The sequence below is a fragment of the Sciurus carolinensis genome, chromosome X (genome assembly GCF_902686445.1).
Source record: "Sciurus carolinensis chromosome X, mSciCar1.2, whole genome shotgun sequence".
Lineage (NCBI taxonomy): Eukaryota > Metazoa > Chordata > Mammalia > Rodentia > Sciuridae > Sciurus > Sciurus carolinensis.
Window position 1 is genome coordinate 125,850,979 of NC_062232.1, and position 22,064 is coordinate 125,873,042.

Sequence of the window (22,064 nt, forward strand, 5' to 3'; positions counted from 1 at the left end):
AAATATTTTAATAGTATAACTTCAAATTCCATATTTCAACTTTTGGTGGATTCTCAATTTGGTTTAGCTGAGGAGATTAAATTGCCCCTGTAATTTTCTTAATTATTGCACATATAAGCCCCTTTCATGTATTCAATACAGCATGTCTTCTTTACTTTTCATTTTTGACCACTCCGTGGTTCATAAGGCATTTTGCAGCTTTTCAAGTTGTCACATTTGTTTAATTAGCCCAGAGAACCTACCATGTTGAATTTTGTCAGCTATATAACAGTCTCTGTGGGTAGTTAGCAAATCCTTGACCAGGACTTTTTTGTAAACAATTTTTCAATTGCTTTCCTTCTTCAAAACAAAGGACAGACTGGATGAGCAAGAGCCAGTTGTGAGAGTGGAAGGCAATGTGCTGTCACACTGGGAAGAAAAACGGGGCTACAACCCAGCATTCAACCACTGGTCGACAGTTGACTTTTGGACAAGAGTTACCAAGTGATTACAAATGACAGTGTGAACCCCATATCTGCGAGAGGCATGCTCATGTATGGGGGAGAGGCCTCCGTGTACTATTTACCTCAATCTCAGTGTTACATTTGTCCACCAGAACTTTCCCAGCAAAGGGTTCTACATTGTTTCTTTTGAATCATCTATTTGCTGCTTTACAGTTTATAGCTAGGAGTAAAAGTATTGATCTCGTTACCCCAAGAGATAGCATAGGCTAAAAAGAGTGGTTTAAAGAGGATTTAGAAGCATCCATGGGCAATGGATTCTCACAGGATTATTAGAGAAGCTTCAGTTAGGATGGGAAGATTCAGTTTGAATGTGCAGCTCTTCTTCATGGTGGGCAAATGCTTTGCTGTACAGATATGGGAGTCCTCAAAGATGTCGATGGGAAACTATTAATAAAACACACTTTAATAATAGGCTGCATGATCAAGTGTTGCCTTTCATTTAAAGAAATGAGTAAGTAATAAAATGTATTAATCATATTGGATTTACATTTAACAAATATTAGTATATAGTATCTTCACAATCACAATTTCCAAAATCTACATACCTAAAAGTATTCCTAGATTAGACTGTATGGCTAGTGGTGCTTTTCACCAAGGCAAAACAATACCTGTATTCTTGATGTTAACACAGAATTGGAGCTTTATAGAGTGCCTATAGGTTCAAGTTTTCCATCCACATCTCTGGCCCCTAGAGTGATTAGAATGAATTTAGAATATTCTCTTTTTACATCAGTCAAATGTCCTAAGGAAAAAGATATGACTCTCACTTGTGCTGCTTTCTTGACACTCTTAATATGAGATACAGATTCTATTTACTTCACATTATTTGGAGTAATTGCAGAGTAAAACAAATCTGGGGAGAGGAATGACTATCCAGGCATTCAGGAATAGTCCGTCCATTAGGGACTTGGACACCTTAGATTGGTCTTTCTGAATCAATTTCACTGGGATTTAAGGGTGTTTTGATGTTGTTAAATTCAGACTACTTCAGAGTTTGATGCCTCTGTTGGTTTATTTTTATTTTTATTGGAGGGTGTCAGTGGGTGGGGGGAAGATTGGGTGTTCAGTAGACTTGACATCTTGTGATAGATTTGTTGGTTAATTTTATGTGAATGGGACAAACCAGTTCTCTTTCATCCCCTTGGCATTGTGATTCTGTGATTCTAAGATTGAAATAGCTATTTCAGAGGCAAGACAATTCCATGCAAATCATATTGGATAGAGTTTTGGCTGTATTAGTGGCCTGGTGCCTTATTTTACTGAACTCAGAAATAATGAGAGAGCAAAGATACAGCCAAGTTGTTCACTGGAGGCCTTTTTCCATGAAAATAGATATTACTTCTTTTTTCCCCAGCAATTGAGGCTTTGTTCCTTCTAAAAGCAGTTGTCATGAACTCCTCATTACCATTTTTCTTAATGTGATAAGTGTAAACTACAAGAAAGCTATCATGTTTGAAAAGCTACAGCACCCCTTAGAAATGGAATACTAATGCCTTGTGTGATTCTTTGAAAAGGCTTAGACCAGAGATTGCAGGAAATGTATCCTTATGCTACCCTTGGCATGGTGTTGTCACTTCTAGTGCAAACTGGCTTCCTAAACTATGACCCTGTTGCTGTCTCAGCACTGCCTATCTCTTTAGCAGTGGGAGAGCAAAAACTCCCTTGGAAATTCCTGGAACATGTTAAATTCCATGTTGCTCTCCTATCATTCTACATTGATCATAACTAACAATTGTCATTATCTTACACTAAAGCCAATGATGTATACTATAGCTATCCCTAGCACAGTTGGACCCTGTGCTTATACCTAGTCCAGACTCCAGACTTGTAGATGCCTTGCAGAGAGTAGACACTCAAAAATGATTTTTGAATGAGTGAAATTAAACGTATATCATTAAATATGGTGCTGGAAGTCAATGGACATGCATGAGTTTTCTGAATTCGGTTTGCATGAACTGGAGCTGAACAAGTCAAACATAATTGCAAAGAAATATCTCATTCTATGAGGATATGGCATGCCATTTCACTTAGGAAAATGGTTGTAATATTATGAAATCATGGGGATGTGTCTCAAGCCAGTACATTTTAAGTGATGGACATTGGGTGTAATTGATTGCATGGTAATTTGAAACAGTAATCCTGGCAACACAACAGTGAAGTTAAAAAACTTGGGGGTGAGGCTAAAGTATAAAGGGGTATGTATGGCCATGTATGAAACCTATCCACGCAACTTCTTTGGGGCTTGTTTCTCCTCAGGCATTCTATCCTCAGACACTTACCTCAAAGAAACTCCTCCAAAGACAATGAGTGAATGGGTAAAGACCCCATAGCAATTTAAAGTACGTAAATATTTTTAGATGTTTTTATTTGTTCTAATAAGTTATACATGACAGTAGAATGCACTTTGACCCATCATAATGCCTGATTTGTCCCACTATCCTTCCTACCCCCATACTCCCTCCACTCGTTTCACTCCCCTCTACCTAATCTAAAGCAACTCTACTCTTCTGTAGCCACCCTCCCCCGCTTATTATGAATTAGCATCCACCTATCAGAGAAAACATTTCAGGCATTATTACCATATGTACATATATGACTACATGACTGGTATAATTCTACATCATGTACAACCAGAGGAATGAGAAATTATACTCCATATATGTATAATGTGTCAAAGTGTATTCTACTGTCATATATAACTAATTAGAACAAATTTTAAAAACTAAAAAGTATTAAGATGTACTTTAGACCCCCAAAAAAACTTCAGAAGAGAGTATTGGTATTCTTGTATCAAAATTAGTTTTAGAATGAGGACTAAGTTTTAAGGATTAAAAATGTAAGAACTAATCATGAAGAAACCTCAGAATCCTCAGATTCCTGACCTTAACCACTGAGCAAAAGTTCTCTAACTAGATTTCCTTATTGCTCCTGATCTTTGAAACATCATTCCATTCGATGAGCACTTCATACATTTCTAACCCCTGAACTTGTGCAAATTTTGCCTTTACCACAGAAGCCAAAGAATTTAATGCTGTTCAATCTAACAGCATTTTCTAGTGGGTTGGCCAGTCTTCTGTTCTGACTGGTTCAACCTAATTTAGACATATTTCCTGATGAGGACTGAAATTTACAAGACAATCATCTGTTGGAGAAGGCAAACCCTTTGGTGACATGAGCTGTGACCTCAGGTGCTGCTGCTGAAACCTTGTGCAGAACCCCATGGATATGGTTGAATTCTGTTCAGTAAATTGCTATTGGAGTCTTTACCCCTTTATTGCTTTTGTAGGTGTTTCTTTAAGGTGAGTGTCTGAGGGTAGACTACCTAAGGAGAAACAAACCCAAAAGAAGTCACGTGGATAGATTCTACATGTGGATAGGTTCTACACCTGGCCATGCATATCCCCATTGCATTTAGTGGGTGAAAGGAAATTTGTTGTACTGATCTCTGTGCTTCTTCTTTTTTTTTTTTTTTTTTTTTTTTTGCAGTACTGGGGATTGAACCCAGGGCCTTGTGCTTGCAAGGCAAGCACTCTACCAACTGAGCTATACCCCCAGCCCCTCTGTGCTTCTTAATTGTAAATCATAATTAGGTTCTTTTTCACTGGAACCTTAGTTTGGGGGTTGTCAGGATGAAGGCTGCCAGTATGAGCTGAACTTTTCACATGTACAGTACTGGGACTAATGGGGAAATTTTCCAGATTCCCTTCAACAATTGCCAGCACTAAAGAGTTTGAATAAAGCAGTCAGCTACTTATTTGAAGAAGCATTGCCAGGGTTTTCATACTATGTCAATGAAATCACAAATTAGTGTTAAATTTGAAAAGAGTCATCTTTTAAAAATATTTTTATTTTGTCTAGTAGATTTCATTTAGTGTTGGCCCAGTTTTACACCATGCTCAAGAAGTTCTACTTCATGTAACAGTGAAAACAGTGGATCATATACTTTCTCCCTACCATCCACAGAAATCAGAGATGCAATCTCAGGAGACTGTACTAAGATGATGTCAAACAAAAGAATATTCATTCAACTAAATTGAACAAGGTTTTGACCACTAGAATGGCTTGACAGGAATAGTTCTTGATCAAGCCCAGTAAAGTCTATGGTTCCAGAGTTGTTACAATTTCCAAGGGCTGAGCAAACATTCAGATATTGGAATAGTAGCTATCTCACTGTGAAACAGTAAGTTCCCTTCCCATGCCCTTTTCTACCCCAATCATGGAAGAATGATGAATTTCCTTGGTTAAATTGGTCAGCCATGTTTCTATGTCATGCTATCTTTATCAAGATTCAGCTTTTCATCTTCTCATGTATATTGTTGTCTATATAGAGGTCAAGCATATGATCACTGATTAGGAAGGCAAATTCGTTGGTCCATACCTCCCCACCCCTTGCCTTTCTAGGAACCTCTTCTCCATTATCCTAGGTTGAGACCACCTCACCTTTAGACATGGGTTTCTCACTTACTGCTTTCTAAGAAAGTACGCTATGTGTTTGGAAACCTCCCATCATTGGAATTTCTTCCTTAGATTGGGCTAAAATTTGTCCCCCAATAGCTTTTACCCATAGGCCTAATTTCCTGGTGCAAAAGCAGATCCCAAATCTTCCCATTGGTCTCATTTTTCTGTTGAATAAACTTTTCCCTCTTCTTATCAGACTCTCAGAATTCTAGTAGAGATCATAGTAACCCCGCTCCCTTGCTTAGTGGGGTTTCCAAGATAGAGCCCTCTGTTTGGGTTCAGGTCTTTTCCATGCAGTTTCCAGAAGAACTATTGCTTTCCACACTTAATGTCATATGAGTTTGCCAAAATTCTTTTGACCGCCAAAACCCCTCAAACTAATTTGGGGTTGTCAACTGATATAATTGGTTTTTGACTCTGTGGATTATAGTTAAGCTAGGTGGTCTTTCTCATTGTGCAGTTTTATACTTGGTTTGTGAATTGTAATTGCAGTTTTCATTTACTGCAGATAAAGTTCTTCCTATTGACTTCAGGTCAGTGTTGCAAGATGTTTCTGAATTTTGACAACTGATAGCCCATTATCACCTGTAATTCTGATAAGCAGATTATATATGTTCTTTCAAATTATTGATTGAATGAGATAATATTTTGAGTGATTTTTGCAACTAGAACCTGACTAAAAGTAAGGCATTAATAATGATAATATTAATATTAAATGTTATTATTAAATATTATCATTTAACTATAATAATATTACTATATTAACATGGGTTATCAGGGGAGGACTAATAATGACAGAGACCTATGATATGTCTGTAGGGACATGTCTGCTTAGTTGACCTTGCTTACTCTGACATTTGTATAACTATTCCACTATAGTGCATAATAAAGCACCTTTCTGCATCCTGAACTGCAAGAGTTCTAGGTAAGGTTTGGTAAATGCTTCACTGAAGCCAAGTTACACCTTGTGCATAGAGCTTTCCCAGTATACCAAGTAAGATCACATTTTCTGAGTAGGATCAGTGTTCTAGACAGGATTAAAAGATACTTGAGCCTTACAGAGAGCACACATTGCTTGAGTATTTTTAGGGTAAAACTTGCTAGTTCTGGGAAATGCATGGTCTACCCTATGAGGGACCAGAGAAGAAAGATACCAGCACCTCCTCCCCCATGACGTTCTGCCCTCCAAGAGAAATTTCATATGGAAGAGCCAAGTTCCCTGCCCTGGCCAAAGGGCTCCATCCTAGGTCCTTTATCCTCCCTAGGCCTTCTTGAGGGAAAAGGGGCAGGTTGACCTGAGTGTTTCTGCATTGGCTGCAGAGCACTATGGCTGCATCTTGGGATACCTCACTGGGAGTGGTTTCCTATGCAGATCACAGCCAGACCAGGGTTCCTCTCCCAAATATCTACTTGGCTCCCCCATATTTGTGGGTCTGTTGCAATCCTGCTCCAGCTTTTTTTTTTTATGTCCATTTCCTAGGAACAGCCCCACTGTGACTGCAGATAATGTGCTAACACTTCTGCTTTGCTTCTGCCTACTATCAGGGAGGAACAGAGATTCCCACAGGTCAGTTAGCAATTGATAGTGGAGTGAGGACTGAGCGATGATTTGACTGATACCCTCCTGAGGCTGAGTCCCTGAGCAGCCCCTCCTGGGCACTGCAAGAGCCTTGTTCTGTATTCCCGAGTACTCCTAATGCCTAACTGACCTATCTCCCATATGTGTCTCCTCAGAGAACTGTCAGGACCCATGGATACAAATGTTCTGTCATTTATTCAAATAAATTAGGTTTTCTGGTAAGCTAACACCCCCTCCTACCACACACATGCTTTTCTCTGGAGTAGGCCTCCTTTAGCTAAAAGAAGCAGATTTGACTGTCTAATACTGAAACCTCACTCACATATATAGGATATGTGGACTCAATGTTTCTAGGCTTAAATTAATTTTGGAGAAGAGGATGCTGATGTTCCTACATCCTTGGGCTGTGGTTTGGTGGCTTATAAGATGTCCACTGTATATTTTTATATTGCTGTCATAGTACTTTTTTATGAGTATGCTCCCTTGAAAAGACAAGGAAAAGACCCACCCAAGGAAATCAGAGACCAAGGTCAGTTACCCTGAGTTAAGAGTAATTTAATTCCAAGTCCCCATGAAATAAGTTCAACTTTATTTCATGGGTTTATTTTCCTTCTATCTGCAAACCTTCAACTGTCCACACTTACTATTCATAATCAAAGAAATTTGGAAAGACTTCCAAAAGTACACTGATTACATTCTTGGCATGTCAGTAGAAGGAATGTGGGAAGGTGTGTGCTGCCACTATTCTCTTGAATGCTGGACACTGCCTCAGTTACCTGCTTGCTAAGTGGATGCTTGCCAGCTCATACTGACAATGCTGCAGCTGTGGTTCTGGGGCTAGCAGCAATTAGCCTTAAATGTGTACAGCTCTATATGGTTTCCCAAGCCCTGGCACACTCATTAGCTTTCTTTCTCTTGTGGCAGGCTTCTTACATATACAGAATACGTAGATTTATAGATTAACAACCATAGGTGGAGAAACCCTAGAAAACATCCAAGCCAAAGCTCATATCTTACAGATGGAAAAACTGCAGCTCAGAATGGGCAAGCAACTTGACCACGGTCATTCAGGTATCTCCACACAGAGTTCAAATTGAGTCAAGCTCACCCTATGTTATTCTTAGTCCTCTGACCATACAACAACAATAGTGAATAGAGGAGTTACCCCCAGCATTGCCATTCAGGATATAGACATTTGAAAAATTGCTATAATTACATCCTAAGTTTGAAGTCTTTGAAGGTAAGAACATTGATATTTATGTTTAACCTAAACACATTTTGCTTGAAAAGCTACTGTGTGCCAGGTATAATATGAGTCTCAGAAAGGACCTCTCTCTCTCTCTCTCTCTCTCTCTCTCTCTCTCTCTCTCTCTCTCTCACCTCTGCTATGAAGACTTCCCAGTTGCTTCATACTATGACTTCCTCTTGCAACTGTGCTCCTGGCACCTATACAGCTCACTCGAGGTGTTTAGTGTGTGAAGAAGAGTGAGTTCTTCCAGGGAAAGAACTTGATCATTTCTATATCCCAGTGACTGGCACACACTAGTCACTTAGTAAAAAATTAGTAGAACAGAGAGACCCTGACATTTGCTGTGCAGTCTTAGACAAGTCACTTTGGTTCTTCAGAATCCTATCTCTGATTCATCCTCTGTCAAACAGGTGTGATGCTAAATCTTGTCTCTTTAGTTTGTGGTATAAAAAGATAGATTAATTAGTATATAATAGGCATTGGAGGTTCAAAGTTGAATAAAACAATGCTTGTGACAACATACTAGTTGCTTAATATGGAGTCATACAAACAACACTGTTAGATGAGTGTGGCATGCACTTGAGATTAGCAAAGCTTAGAACACCAGACTGTATTCTGCCCCAAAGCCTGCTGGGGTACACAGCTTCTATGCCTCAACTGGGTAAAGCAGGGCTACTTACAAGGTTTTTTTGATTTGTCAGAGTCCTAGCCATGACCCATGGTATGTATAGTGCAGTGGAAAATTGGGTCTTTTTTGATTTTTTTCTGGGTTTCACTTTAGAGTCTTGATATCAGATTAAGACAAGTGTCAGTCATTGTTGGGAAGTATGTAGAGTGTTCTATCACATGTAGAACCCATTATTTGTCAAATACTAAAAAATAAAACATCATTACCTGATCATTTCTCCATTAACCATGTGGCTCAACCTTTCAAAGGGGAGACTCATTTGCTATAGTGGGAAGTGTGTACTTTGGAACTGGCCACCATTCAGTTACAACTAAATATAAGGCTATGTGTAAGCAACCTCACCTCTCACAATCTCCATCATAATTGTCCAGTAGGGATCTGAATCCCTGCCTTATCTCTCTCTCTGGGAAGGATCAGAGGAGTTCAGAGATGAAGGAGGGTTTCTTTGTGGATGTTCAGACCAATATTAAATGTGTGTATATGTGCATATTTTTTTGTTTAAGGAGAAGTAATGCTTAGTGTTAATACAGGAGTTTAGCATTGTGGTCAGTCATAAAAGCCTTGGTAACACTTTTGGAACAGTTGTTCATCCCTACCTTATGATTGGGTGAAAGAGTAGTGCAATTGTATAAGGGTGCATAGGTGTCCTTATCTTGGCAAAGACAAGAACATAAAAATAGATTAATATCTTTCAAGTGTTAATGAAAAGAATAACAATGGAAGGTGTGCTACACCTTATAGGTCTAACTAATTTTGAGATGTGAAAGAGCTTAAAGTACCTTGCTGAAGATATACTTTCAGGAAATTATAATCCTTTCAACTGCAAACTCCCTACCATAATCAAATGCATCAGTGATAACATCAACTCAGTGAGCTGTTTCATGAAATCTCACATTTTTAAATATAGACAATCACTTGTAATTGAAAATGCAAAAAAAAAGCATGCAGTTCCATGTGGATCAGCCAGCAGGGTGGTGTACTTTGCTGGCAATTCAAGATAATCAGATCCTACCACAGAATCAGTAAAGAGGACCTGGGAGAAGAGGTCAACCTTTGAGAAGTGATTCATTCTACTGGAAACACCTTTTAGTGAACCCAGACACACACTTCTAAAACCAGTGGTGTAAGGAGATGTAACTAAACATCTGATTGCTTAAGGCATACCTCTCCATTCCCTTCCCTCCTTCCTCCTCCTGGTCTCCTTCATCTACTCTACTTGTCACCCTTCCATTTTCATGAGATATCTCTACTTTTTAACCTTTTCCTCTCCAGCTTCCACATATGAGAGAAAATATATGACCCTTGACTTTCTGAGTCTGACTTTTTTCTGTACCTTGTTTTCCAGTTCTATTCATTTTCCTTCAAAGGACATAATTTCATTCTTCTGTATGACTGAGTAAAACTCCATTATATACACCACATATTTTTATCCATTCATCTGTTGAAAAACACCTAGACCAGTTCTGTATCTTGACTGTTGTGAGTTGTGCTTCTGTAAACATGGGTGTGTTTGTATTACTACAGTGTGATGACTTTAATTATTTTGGATAAATGCTGTAGAGTGGTGTAGCTGGGTCATGTGGGGTGGTTCCATTCCTTGTCTTTTGAGGAACCTCCATACTGATTTCCATAATGGTTACTAATTTACAATCCCACCACCAACAGTGTATAAGTGATCTATTTTCCTACTTCCTCACTAGCATTTATTGTTGTTTGTGTTCTTGATGACTGTCATTCTAACTGGAGTGAAAGGAAGTCTCAGTGTAGTTTCAATTTAGATGTCCCAGATAGTTAAATATGTTGAACATTTTTTTCATATATTTGTTGGCCATTTGCAATTCTTCCTTTGAGAAATGTCTGTTTATAACACTTTCCCATTTATTGATTTGATTTTTAATGTTGAGTGTTTTGAATTCTTTATATATTCTAGATATTAATCTTCTATGAGGAACCATGCTGGCAAAGATTTTCTTCCATTCTGTAGGCTGTCTTCATGCTTTTAATTGTTTGTTCTTCAGAAGGTTATTAATTTGTTGCTATACCAAGTTATTAATTCTTGGTTTTATGCCTTGAGCTTTAGGAGCTTATTAAGTCACTGCCCATGCAAATATGTTGGAGTATTGAGCTTTTGTTTTCTTCCAGCAGTTTCATAGTTTTTGGTTTAATTCCTGGACCTTTGATCTACTTTGAGTTCAGTTTTGTGCACAGTGAGAGATAGGGATCTAGTTTCATTCTTCTACATATGGATATCCAGTATTCCAGGCATCAATTGTTTAAAAAGACTGTAATTTTTAAACGACATATGAAAAATCACCTAAATTTTAAGAGATCATTGAGTATTTTAAAGACAGAATTAGAATTCTGCTTTAAACTGTTGTCACGTTGTTACTCTGGGGCAAGTTTCAATGAATACATAAGTGGTATTTGTCATGAATTCTATCAATTGGATACAAATGCACAACTCAAAAACACTTGGAAATAGTCTATCTCTTAAGTAGGTTAAGCATCCCCTCTAAATCTTGTGTGCATTTTTAATGTACTTACCTCCTCCTTTTAAAGTAGCACTGGGTAAAATTCAATCTGTGTCAGCGCTTGTCTGAATAATACTTACAAATTCTGCTTCAACGGTGCCACTGTGAATGAAGCTGTGAAGTATCTCCTTGCATTACAGCTCTTCATACATCAAAGACTCTTTTTGAACTAGGTAATTATAGAAGGAAAAAAAAATGTTTTAGTGCTACCTGAGAGTTCTTATTAATATTACCTTTGAAATGACTAATTATGTTACCCATAAAAATGGAAAAAAGTATTATGTAACTTACTCATTAAAAAAAAGACTTTCACAAACTTTGATCCCCTCTGCCCCTCTCTGAAGCCCTCCTTTATTTCCATCATTACATTAATTTTTATGTTTAATGTTTATATATGAAAATGTTTGATGAATCCAACACATGCTGACTCCCTCCTGCTTCACAAAATTTATCATCTCTTTTGCTGGGGTTTTGAGCATGTGATTCAATTATCCTTGCTCTTAGGGTAAAACATTGTTGGCCATGTGCCCTAAGACTCAAGCAAGATTTGAACAGCACCTCATTTAAAACTGAGTGTTTGAAAGACCTGAGAAGGTTCCCCTGCTGATAACAGGAAGGGAGCCTGAGGGGCTTTTCCTGTTTGGAGACTTGAACTCACAAATACAGTGTGTGGATAGCCTGGTGGAACTGAGCTACCAATCACAACATATCTTTCTCTCTGAATGGGAAAGAATTCTGCTAAGTCACCTCATCTTTGCATGGAAAAATCAACAGCATGTACATAATCTTGTCACTAACTGTTAGGCTGCATCAGAAGATGAGTATCAGAGTATCCAGATTGAAGATAATGATAGTGCCACCCTCCCTGTAGCTGGAGGATTATACCTAGAACAAAAGTCTGAGTTAAAAGAGCCCTGGACAATCAGGAGTCCCTGCTGGGAGCACCTAAGATACTGACAGAATGTATATGTGGAATATTGGAAGAAAAATTGAAGATTCCCAATAAATGAAGGAGCAAGCTGAGGATGTCTCAGCCTGGAGAAGAGACAATACCAGTGGATAGGACTGTTTCTTTCCAAAGCAGAAGGCTTGTCATACCAAAGAAGGAGGAAATATGTTCTGTACAGCTTCAAAGTACAATACATAGGTAGGAGTTCCCAGGGAATAGGTTTTTAGCTTGCAACCAGGAGGAATAGTGTGATCTGACTGTCTCTGCATGGAATAGGCTTCTTCAAGCAGCAATGAGTGTCCTATTGTTGGCAGTGTGCAAGCAGATGCTGGGTGGCCCTTTGTTTTGCAGATAGGCTTTGAGAAATGGAGTGGAGTAGGTATTAGACTGAATGACTTTAGGTTCCCCTTAAAAAAATCAGGCCAATTAAGTGAGTCCTTTTAGTATTTATAAAGGATCTACTAAATTTAGTGCCAAGAAGGGGTTTGATTATCTAAGTACTGAGAAATAAAGTTGCTGTGTTTTTCCTTATCAGGAGATGACCCATTCCTGGCCTACTCCTCTCACTGCCATGCATACTCCTGGAAACTCTGAGCAGAACACATTTTCCATCCCAGGACAGGTCAGTTCTCTTCCTCCATTCTCCTTTATGTTCATTATGACAAAATCTTCTGATCAGATTCTGAAGGATAAAAAGGCCCTAGTCTTCTAGTGCCATAAAATCTAGATTCTCCCTTGCCCCTCAAGATGATAATATAAATATATTTTTTAGTGAAAGCGGGTCTTGAAGACAGCCTACATCCAGATTCTGGCATGCATATCCTACTACCTATGCATTGCCACTGCTCACATAACTGTGTCCAGAGCTGATGAATCAAAGGAGGATATGCTTATCCCTCAAGGAGGACCAAATAGATGATGAACCAACAAACCCATGAATTTTAGTTTAAAAAATACCATTCTCTTCACTCTGATGGATCAGTTTTCATTTTTATATATCACCTTCCAGTCCTTACTCAAGAGCAGACAGATCTTTATCAAGCAGCCTATCACAGAGACAGACCTTTTTCTTCTACAGTTCTGTTGTCAAATTCTGAATATATTTTTCTCTCCCTGCTTCCAGTAACAATTTATCACCATCAGTTTTTTAAAAATGTCTGAATACATGTGGCTATTCTATACTTTAAAATTCTTTAAAAGAATAATACACTTTAAAAGAAAAAAATGCCTTGATGCCTTTCTTCCTTTCACCTCTTTATTCAGAAATCATTACTGAAAGCATGTGATACTCTAAAAGTTAGGAATGAAGAAAAGCCCTACACATTCTTTCAGGTAAAGAACAAAGCAGTGTACATAGTAGAGGTTTTCATAAAGAATGTGAGGCTTTAAAAAGTGTGCAACCCTCCTGGGGCTTAAAGGGGGTGCTCATCATGGAAGTGGAACCATGCAGTGGATGCTGAGGATTCTTGCAGGTAGAAAATGGCCCAGCAGCATTAGCAATGGCATGGAAAGATGAGAGATCATGGTATGACACCTGTGGGTATGAGTTTTTGTGATTATTCAATGGAGAGAGATGAACTCTGGGGAAGTGAGTACCTTGTTGTGGAAGACCATGGAAGTCACACTAAGAATTTGGGCTTTACTCATAAAAGGAGAAATAACTAATCAGGTCCTTTAGCTTCTAGGTCTATGATTTTGACAATAATTCTGATCTAAACTGTGCTTAATTTTCCCCTCTTTCCTTCAAAAAGATTCAGAACTCAGTGAGTAGTAACCTTACTGTCCCAGTCTGAGTGTGTGTAATTCCTTCTTGAAGCTTCACTCTCCCTCCTTAGGCTGCCCTGGACTTGATATCCTTTTCCCAAGCATTTCCCGCATGGAGAGCATTCCATCCATTTCTACATGGAATCCAACACTTGGACAGCAATTGCATTGTTTTCATCTGGGTTTTCCTATTTTGGAGATAATTTGTGCAAGCTGCAATTTTGACATTTACAAGTATATATAAAAGAACTGACTGTTTAAATGGGCTTTTGTAGCATGTGAACAATTTGAAATCAGGCATGACTTGCATTTTCTGCCAATTACCTGTGCTACCATCAACTTCACAATAAAGATAGAAGCAAGTGAGATCAAAGGGTAAAAACAGGATGGTCACATATCCACTCCTTTGTTTCATTTGATTCTTGTCAAAATGTTGATTTGATGGAAAACTACATCTTATATAATAACATCAGAATTGTAGTATTTTATCCTTACCACATTCTAAGCATTTAATATACAGCAAATATTTCAATACTTACTACAACCCACAGAGATTAAAAACTTGCTCTTCCCTAGTTTATACAGGAGGAAACTGAGTCATATAGTAGTTGAATAATCTGCTTGTGGTCGCTCAGTTAATAAATGAAGGAATCAGTATTTAAATCCATGTGTTCTGACACCAATTTCTCGGTGTGTTTTTTCTCACACAGATTTAGACCCCCAAGATCAAATTGCATCTTCCAAAATATGACAATCTCCAGAAAATATGCGGAATGGGTGATTGCCCATTCTTCTGTCCTTGGACCAGAACTGGGGGACATCATCCTCCTGGGAAGCATCATTTTTCTATATCCATGACAGAATTTGCCTAACAAAATGCTAAAATTAGAACGGCAGTCCTAGATGTTTTTATTCCTGGTTCTTCCATTTGCTGGCCATGTGGTCCTGTTCAAATTCCTCTTAGCCTCAGTTTTCTCATCTGTACTTGGGGTGGTGTATGTATCTGGAGACCTTAAAATTCCAGTCAAGTTTTAGGTCAAATAGTCTATGATTGTGTAACCTTATTAAAAAATAATACAACTGAAAATTTGTCAAATATAAGTGTTTCCTTAACAATCCCAAATTTAAAATGCCATTTTTTAGACAGGGCATGGTGGCACATGCCTGTAATCCTGGTGATTCAGAAAACTGGGACAGGAGAACCACGAGTTTAGGACAGCCTCAGCAACTTATTTAGTGAGGTGCACTAAGCAAATTAAGCAAGACCCTGTTTCTAAATAAAAATAAATGACTGTGGATGTTGCTCAGTGGTTAAACACCCCTGGGTTCTATCCCCAGTCCCCCTCCCCCAACAAAAAATAAATGCAGGCCATGTTTTCTCATAGAGAATGGAAACCCTCAGAAGGAAGGGAGTAAATATATACTTATCAGAGTTAAGGGAAGCAATAATGTTTTCAGGGAAAGTTTCAGTAACATCCTCTAGAAGAGTTTGGCCAAAAATATAGCCCATTCCGTTGTTTTAAACATTTTTAAATGGTTAAATTTTTCAACAAAAAATGTATATCATTGTGAATAATATGAATGTTAATGTGATATTCAAATATCACTGTCTATAATCAAGCTCTCTTGGAACCAGGTCACACCCATTCATACCATAATGGTAGAGTTGAGTAATTATGAAAGAGACCATATGTTTTGCCAACCCTAAAATATTTACTATCTGACCCTTAGCAGGAGGAGTTAGCTGACCTCTGCTCTAGAATATAGATCCTGCAGGAGTCTCCAACTGTAGAACTATCCTCAAGGCTATTAATTAAAAGTGTCTCACTTAAGTTTGTGAAAACAATTTGGCATCATTTTATTCTAGCATATATGACAAGTATATGAAAGAAATGCACAGGTCAAAGTCAAGTTTTAGGGGGTTTTATTTTTATTTTTGGTACCAGGGATTGAAGCCAGGGGAACTTAACCACTGAGGCACACCTCCAATTCCCCCCTGCTGTTTTGAGACATGGTCTCACTAAGTTGCTGAGGCTGACTTTGAACTAGCAATCCTCCTGTCTCAGCCTCTCAAGCTAGTGGGATTATAGGCGCCAGACCACAGTCAAATATTTGTTAAAAATATGTGCTTCATCAATTAACAATTACTATATGAACAGTAGAGCATCTTTCCATGACCAGGCAGTCTATTTCCAGTTGAAGTTATGTATGTACAAAAAGTCACTTTTTTCAAAGTGACTTTACACAAACGTGCTTCATTTGCTCATATTTCCAGTTCATAAAATGCCTTATTCAGATTGACAGGTAAAACTATATCAAGAATGTGTAATGTCAATTATTTAAAATCAGTAAGTAATATAATCCTTCTATTTGCCTCATGAATCACACCCTTTATGCCCTGAAACAATAGATTGTTTGGGACCAAGATGTAAAATACTTGGATAATTTTGAAAATCAGTTTTACAAGACCACTAACAAAGACCATGTTTCACTCTCTGATCAGATGTTGGTTTGATTGATTTGGAACTTATCATCCAATTTTCTAAAGTTTTATAGTTCCAAACTTGCCCTGTACCTTTGTAACAAAATTCCTCAGAAAAATAGTAGATAGAAATACTGATTTATAGTAAAGTACATGCAAATGATTAAGAACTAACTTATTTTTCACTATGAAAAACTAGATGTTCCAAATAACTACAATTCTTGAATAACCGAAGGTTATTATTCCATAGTGACCATGTAATAGAAATTGTTTTGAAATGTAATGTTTTCCAGACTCCTTTTAAAGATTTTACTGAACTTGCTTTAGTCATTCTTGATAACTTAGATATTATTATGAGCATCGGTTATTATAGTATGCAATAATATTATACTATGCTCTATTTGTGCTCTTGGGGCTATTAATACAGTAAGAAGGGACGTATACTGTTTGCATTTCAAGTTCTGATTTTGCCATCATTTTCTGTGGATTCCTGTGCTGTCAGTTTTCACCTCTCAATGTTTCTTCTAATGGCTGGACATTGTTCAGAAATATTTCCCTCTCCTTGCCATCTATGACTGCTAAGGGATAGGAATCAAGGGTTACAAATGTTTTAGAACCTATATCAAAAGGCATTTCTCTATCAATGAGAGATCAGAAGACTTTGAGCAAGAAACCCCATGGGCTTGAAGATAGCTGTCTAGCTAAGAGAACTTTTCCACCCCTTCTTGAGTTGATGGGAGTCTTCTGGAATGGAGATCCTCCCAAAAGACAAATCTCTCAGGCAACAGAATCATGCTAAAAAGATTGGAAAGCTCACTTTCAATTAAAGCATGATGATATAGTTCTTTCTTACTTCTTTTAAAGATAAATTATGCTGTGGTCCTGTTTTCCTCTATAGAGTGGCAAGATTAAGCTTAACGAATAGATTACTTGCAGCAGTGATCAATAACTAATTCTTATATTTACTTGAATTAATTGTCCCCAGTTGAAGAATGCTTGCTTTGCAGTCTGTTCTAATTCTCTCTTCCATCCACATAGTACTATGTGTGATGTGAACATCACTGTAGTGCTTCTACTTGCCAGTTTTGTCAGGATCCACACAGGTGTGCCAGCAAGTTCCATGTGTGCAAATCTGAATTTCTCCAAACAGTAAATGAATTGTGTGAAGGGTGACTTTCAACTCAAATTTAAATCCTTTTGAATAATGTACCCTACTAACATATTAAAAAATGGTTCCTATACTTCAACAGATTTGTAAATGAGTTTTAAGAACCCTTGTCTGGCACAAAATGAGGTATAGCTATTTCATGAGTCATCATTAAGGTAGAAAGTTGGAGTGGTTTCTAGAAAGGGTGAAACTTAGCATATCTATTAATTAAAGTCTTATTTATAATGTTAACAAAGCCATGATCATTTGTTTGTTTGAACCACATCCCCTTTACTTCCTTAGAGACATGATTGCTTAACTGAGAAATTATACACTTCAGTTTCACACATATGGGTCATTTGTTCCTATGTGGCACACATTTCCAAATAGATACCAATGTTACTTATAATTCTGATAAAATGGGAATTAGGATCATGTGGCAGCAGGTTTGGCTAGCAAATGCTTGTCCTTCAAAAAGAGCTACTGACTAAAGTCTAATTAATGTAATTGTTAATGGTTTCCCATTTGCAAGCATTAGTCAAGTTATATCTTCAGGAATAAAATATATACCTTTTGTTCCCTTGTAACATTTAACTAATGTTTGTATTATGTGTGCTCTTCCTTACAGGAATCCCAACATTTGACCCCAGGATTTACATTACAAAGTAAGTGTTTTTGAAAATCCCTTGTTAGTCCAAGCATCCATGTCCTCTCCTCCCTTGCTTCAAACTGTTTCCTACTCAATATCATTAAAGCATGAAAGAAAAATGACAATTTTATGGTGATATTTTTCATCTGTTATTCATGGAAGGAAACTATGAAATTGGGAGCCTGCATGCTTGAAGACTAATTTCATTCAGAATTATTGTTTGACAGTAGAAACATGAACATTAATAGTTTGTGTCCTTTCTTTCAGAGTGGAGTGACCCAACCAGCAGAGCTTCTACAAAGTCAGTATCATTCACATCCTGAGTACTTGGGTTTCTAGACCAGGCTTTTGGGAGGTGGGGTATTTATCAAGGAAAGAGTGCCTCAACTATGAGCTTGTTCTCTTTGTTCTTTCCTGCTCCTTCAGACTATGGATCCTGATTTAAAGTAAGATGTTCTTTTGTCAGGAGCTATAATTACATCTCCCATTGTGTTTGACTGTTTGGGCTGCTATAACAAAAACCATGTATTAGGTATCTTATAAGCAACAAAAGTGTGTTTCTCACAGTTCTAGATTCTGGGAAGTCAGTTATCAAGGCACTAATAGAAATAGTCCCTGGTGGGGCTGGAGTTGTGGCTCAGTGGTAGAGTGCTTGCCTAGCTCTTGTGAGGCACTGAGTTCGATTCTCAGCACCACATATGAATAAATGAATAAAATAAAGGTCCATCAACTTCTAATCAGCTAGAATTAAGTAGGATGGGCAAGGGACACATCTGAGCAGCCATGATTGGACATAAAATATTGAATGACTTGCTAAGGTCAATCAGTCCAAGACCCTAGTATTTGCAGGTCATCTAGCATCTGTATATTAAAGACAAACAGGGATACCCATGAAGGGAGAGAAAATGAGATTACATGGTGCTAGTTTGAAGTTCAGAAGCCCGGGCCCAGCAATTCACTCAGGATGGTCTTCATTTTTTATTAATGTTAATTGAAGGAGGAGTTTGTAGAAACCAATTTCCTCAGATTAACTGTTATAGATTTTTTTAATATCCATTTGTCCAAGAGTGTATCAAGGGAGTAGTTCTCTTACAACTTCTTTCATTCCTAATAATAGAAAATGGAAGTCAACTTTCTGTGTGAGGAATAGTACATACTTGAAAATTTTCAAAATGAAATAATTTATGACATTCAAGTGGCCTAATGGCATACTTGAAGCAAATTGCTCACCTTTTGGAAGATCACAAATAATTGCATAAAACAACTGGGAATGACTGCCAAACAACTGGGAATGACTGCCAAATAGACTGAGGCTCTGAGAAAGTCGATGTCATGGGTAGTACACATTCTTGCTGCACTGTAGTGGCAAAGCCCGAAATTCCTGACCCTATCACCAATCCTCTTATTTGGTTTTCTAACCTGATCTGTGCCTTCTAACTCAAAGTTCAACTTCAATAACCAAGAGTCCTCAATTGAGAAAAACAAAAATAAGTAAGAAGAAAGATAATAAACCATAATCCTAATTTAAGTAACAGAATTTGTGGAAACACAGATATCAACATCATCTTTATATTTTCAATTTCAGCTTTTTCATAAATCATCTAATGAATTGCCCTTCCCTTTATTATTCTAGTAATCAATATATCTTTAACTCCCTGATTCTACTCCTATCCCTCTTTACCCCAATTAAAAAACTCAATAAAAACCCATATATTTAGGAAACAATGCAGATATACAAACATGAAAAATATAAAAGCATATTTTTCAATGTATAATTATCTTACTCCTAGAGTTTGAAAATTAGTCTCCCACTGGAAGTATCCTGCTTTCCATATATACCATACAATGGAATATTCCAATGATGTGTAACTAGTGGAAATGAACTCTTCAATGGAGGTTTATAATTAGGGGCTGCATTTCAGGGAACACCTCCTTATAGCATGGTGGTATATACTGCAGTTGATAAGATTAAAATTCTCTATAGCAAACATCAGTAAAACTAGAAGACACCAAGTTTCTTTTATCAATGAACTACTCTCTTTTTGGCTACTTGATCTAAAGCTCAGGCAGTGCACATCAGATTTTACCTGTAATAAATTCCCTACTTGTAGTAGGATACAAGTTTAACACAGCATAGGTCAGAGTTATAATAAATCTCCTTTCATGTTTAATCTCCAAATTATCAGCTCAGTCATGATTATTATTCTCCCATATCTTACCACAGCGTACTTTCAAGCCAACTTCTAGGATTTTCCATTTGGCAGGGTAAACCTCCAGGCCATTATGAACATTCCTACTGGTGCCTGGGGATTGGAGGGAAGTAGCCCCCAAGTCAGTGGGGCCAAGGAAAAGATGCCCACCCAAGATTGGCAAATGTGCTGGACATGTTCCCCGCCACTTAGTGCAGTGGAGAGAGATTAAAGTCTTGTAAAACAATCCCTTAATTGCCAAGACACTCTATTCATTTTCCTCATTTTTGCTTGTTTTCTCTGGTTGACAAAACACAGATCTTCCATTCGAGTGTGGATTGTTTATAAAGATTATGTGCATGGCCCCCAGGTCTGAAAATACTGACCCCAGGGTGCCTGAGTGCAGGTTTGCAACTAGCCAGGCTCCCTCTGTGTTCTTGACAGTTGCTGCTCTCTCTGGGCCTGACCCAAGTGCATGATTGGCCTTTTGGAGATTGCATATTTTCCCACTCAGTCACTGTACTTTGTTGACATACAGTGCTTTTCACAGGGTGTTGTCAATGAGGTGATATCTTACATGCTCCATCTGGAACCCTGAATGTCCATGATGCAAGAGCATTGGACTGGGGGAGTTTGGAGACCTGGGTCTGAGCCTCTGCTCCCTGGCAGTTGTGGTATTTGGAGAAACCACTGACCTGTGATGCAGAAGATGCAAGGTTAAATCAGCAGAATTTATCTTTAAAGTATATAGATAGAGTCGCTCAAGGAAAACTATACAAGTTAATGAGCTTATGTGTATACACTTATGGGTATACACACAAACACTTCTCAGAATTCATATGCAAGCATACTCTTCAGTACATGAACCTTGCAAAGTAAGAGTCATTTAACTTTAATCCTTAGTAATTTCTAGAGGAGAGAAAACCCAGCAGTTGGTCTACCCTGATCTACCCACCTTCAGCCTCTATGAGTTTGAGCTGTTTTACATTCTTTGAAAAGGCCTTTCCCAGATCTTCTGAATCAAATGGGGTTTATTGCCTCCTCCAAAAATGATCTATACCCTCGAAAGGAAGGTGAGACATGAGTTTAAGGTCAAATTCTATTTTGGGAGATGGCAGAATGGTGTGTTTTACAGTAGTATCATGCCATTTCTATCTCTAAGAGATGTATAGATTTCAGGTTCCAGATTCAGGATCTCAAATAGACTTACCAGACACTGTGTTAATTTATACTTTCTTTCCCTTTGGTGGGAGGAGGGGTTTATTGGGGGGTAAACCCAGGGATGTATTACCACTGAGCTGTATCTCCAGTCTTTTTGGTTTTGTTTTAATTTTTTTTTTGCCTGGCATGATTTATTTTTACGCTTTTAATTCTGGTACTTTTCTCAACTGTTACAAGTTCTTTCAATATTGAATCTGTTGCTTCAGTAGATAACGAAGCTAGTTTTAGCAAATAAGAGTTATCAAAGTTTTGGTGAGTCTGGTTTGTCTCACCCTTTAAATACAAAATTGATGCTATGGCAGTCATTTGTAAGCCAGAAATCTGAATTATGAGATAGGGTCTTGCTAAGTTGCTGAGGTTGGTCTCAAACTTGTGATCTTCTTGCCTCAGTTGCCTGACTCATTGGGATTATAGGCAAGGACCAACAAGACTGTATACTGTGTAGTTTTTTAATGAAACCATTAAGGAGTAATGGAGGAGGAAAAAAGAAAGAACTTGGATTTTTTTTGGCTAAGTTAGATTACTTCATCTAATTTATTGTAATGCCTTGTCAATTACATGTCAATACAGTATCCTTACAAAATGCATGACCTGCTGTTCTTTTATGAGCCATCATAAATAAGAACAAATAAAATGTATACAGTTTCCCTGAGAA

The 22,064-nt window shown here is 37.8% G+C and overlaps 1 protein-coding gene across 1 annotated transcript in view; it reads left to right on the forward strand.

Moving 5' to 3' along the window:
* Positions 1-22,064, forward strand: part of LOC124972138 (AF4/FMR2 family member 2) — a 183,836-nt gene that overhangs the window by 20,710 nt on the left and 141,062 nt on the right. Inside the window, exons 2-4 of the mRNA XM_047536373.1 lie at positions 12,493-12,579; positions 17,979-18,015; positions 18,267-18,300. Coding sequence (XP_047392329.1) covers positions 12,496-12,579; positions 17,979-18,015; positions 18,267-18,300 — 155 coding nt within the window. The 5' untranslated portion in view covers positions 12,493-12,495. The remainder of the gene's footprint in view (positions 1-12,492; positions 12,580-17,978; positions 18,016-18,266; positions 18,301-22,064) is intronic.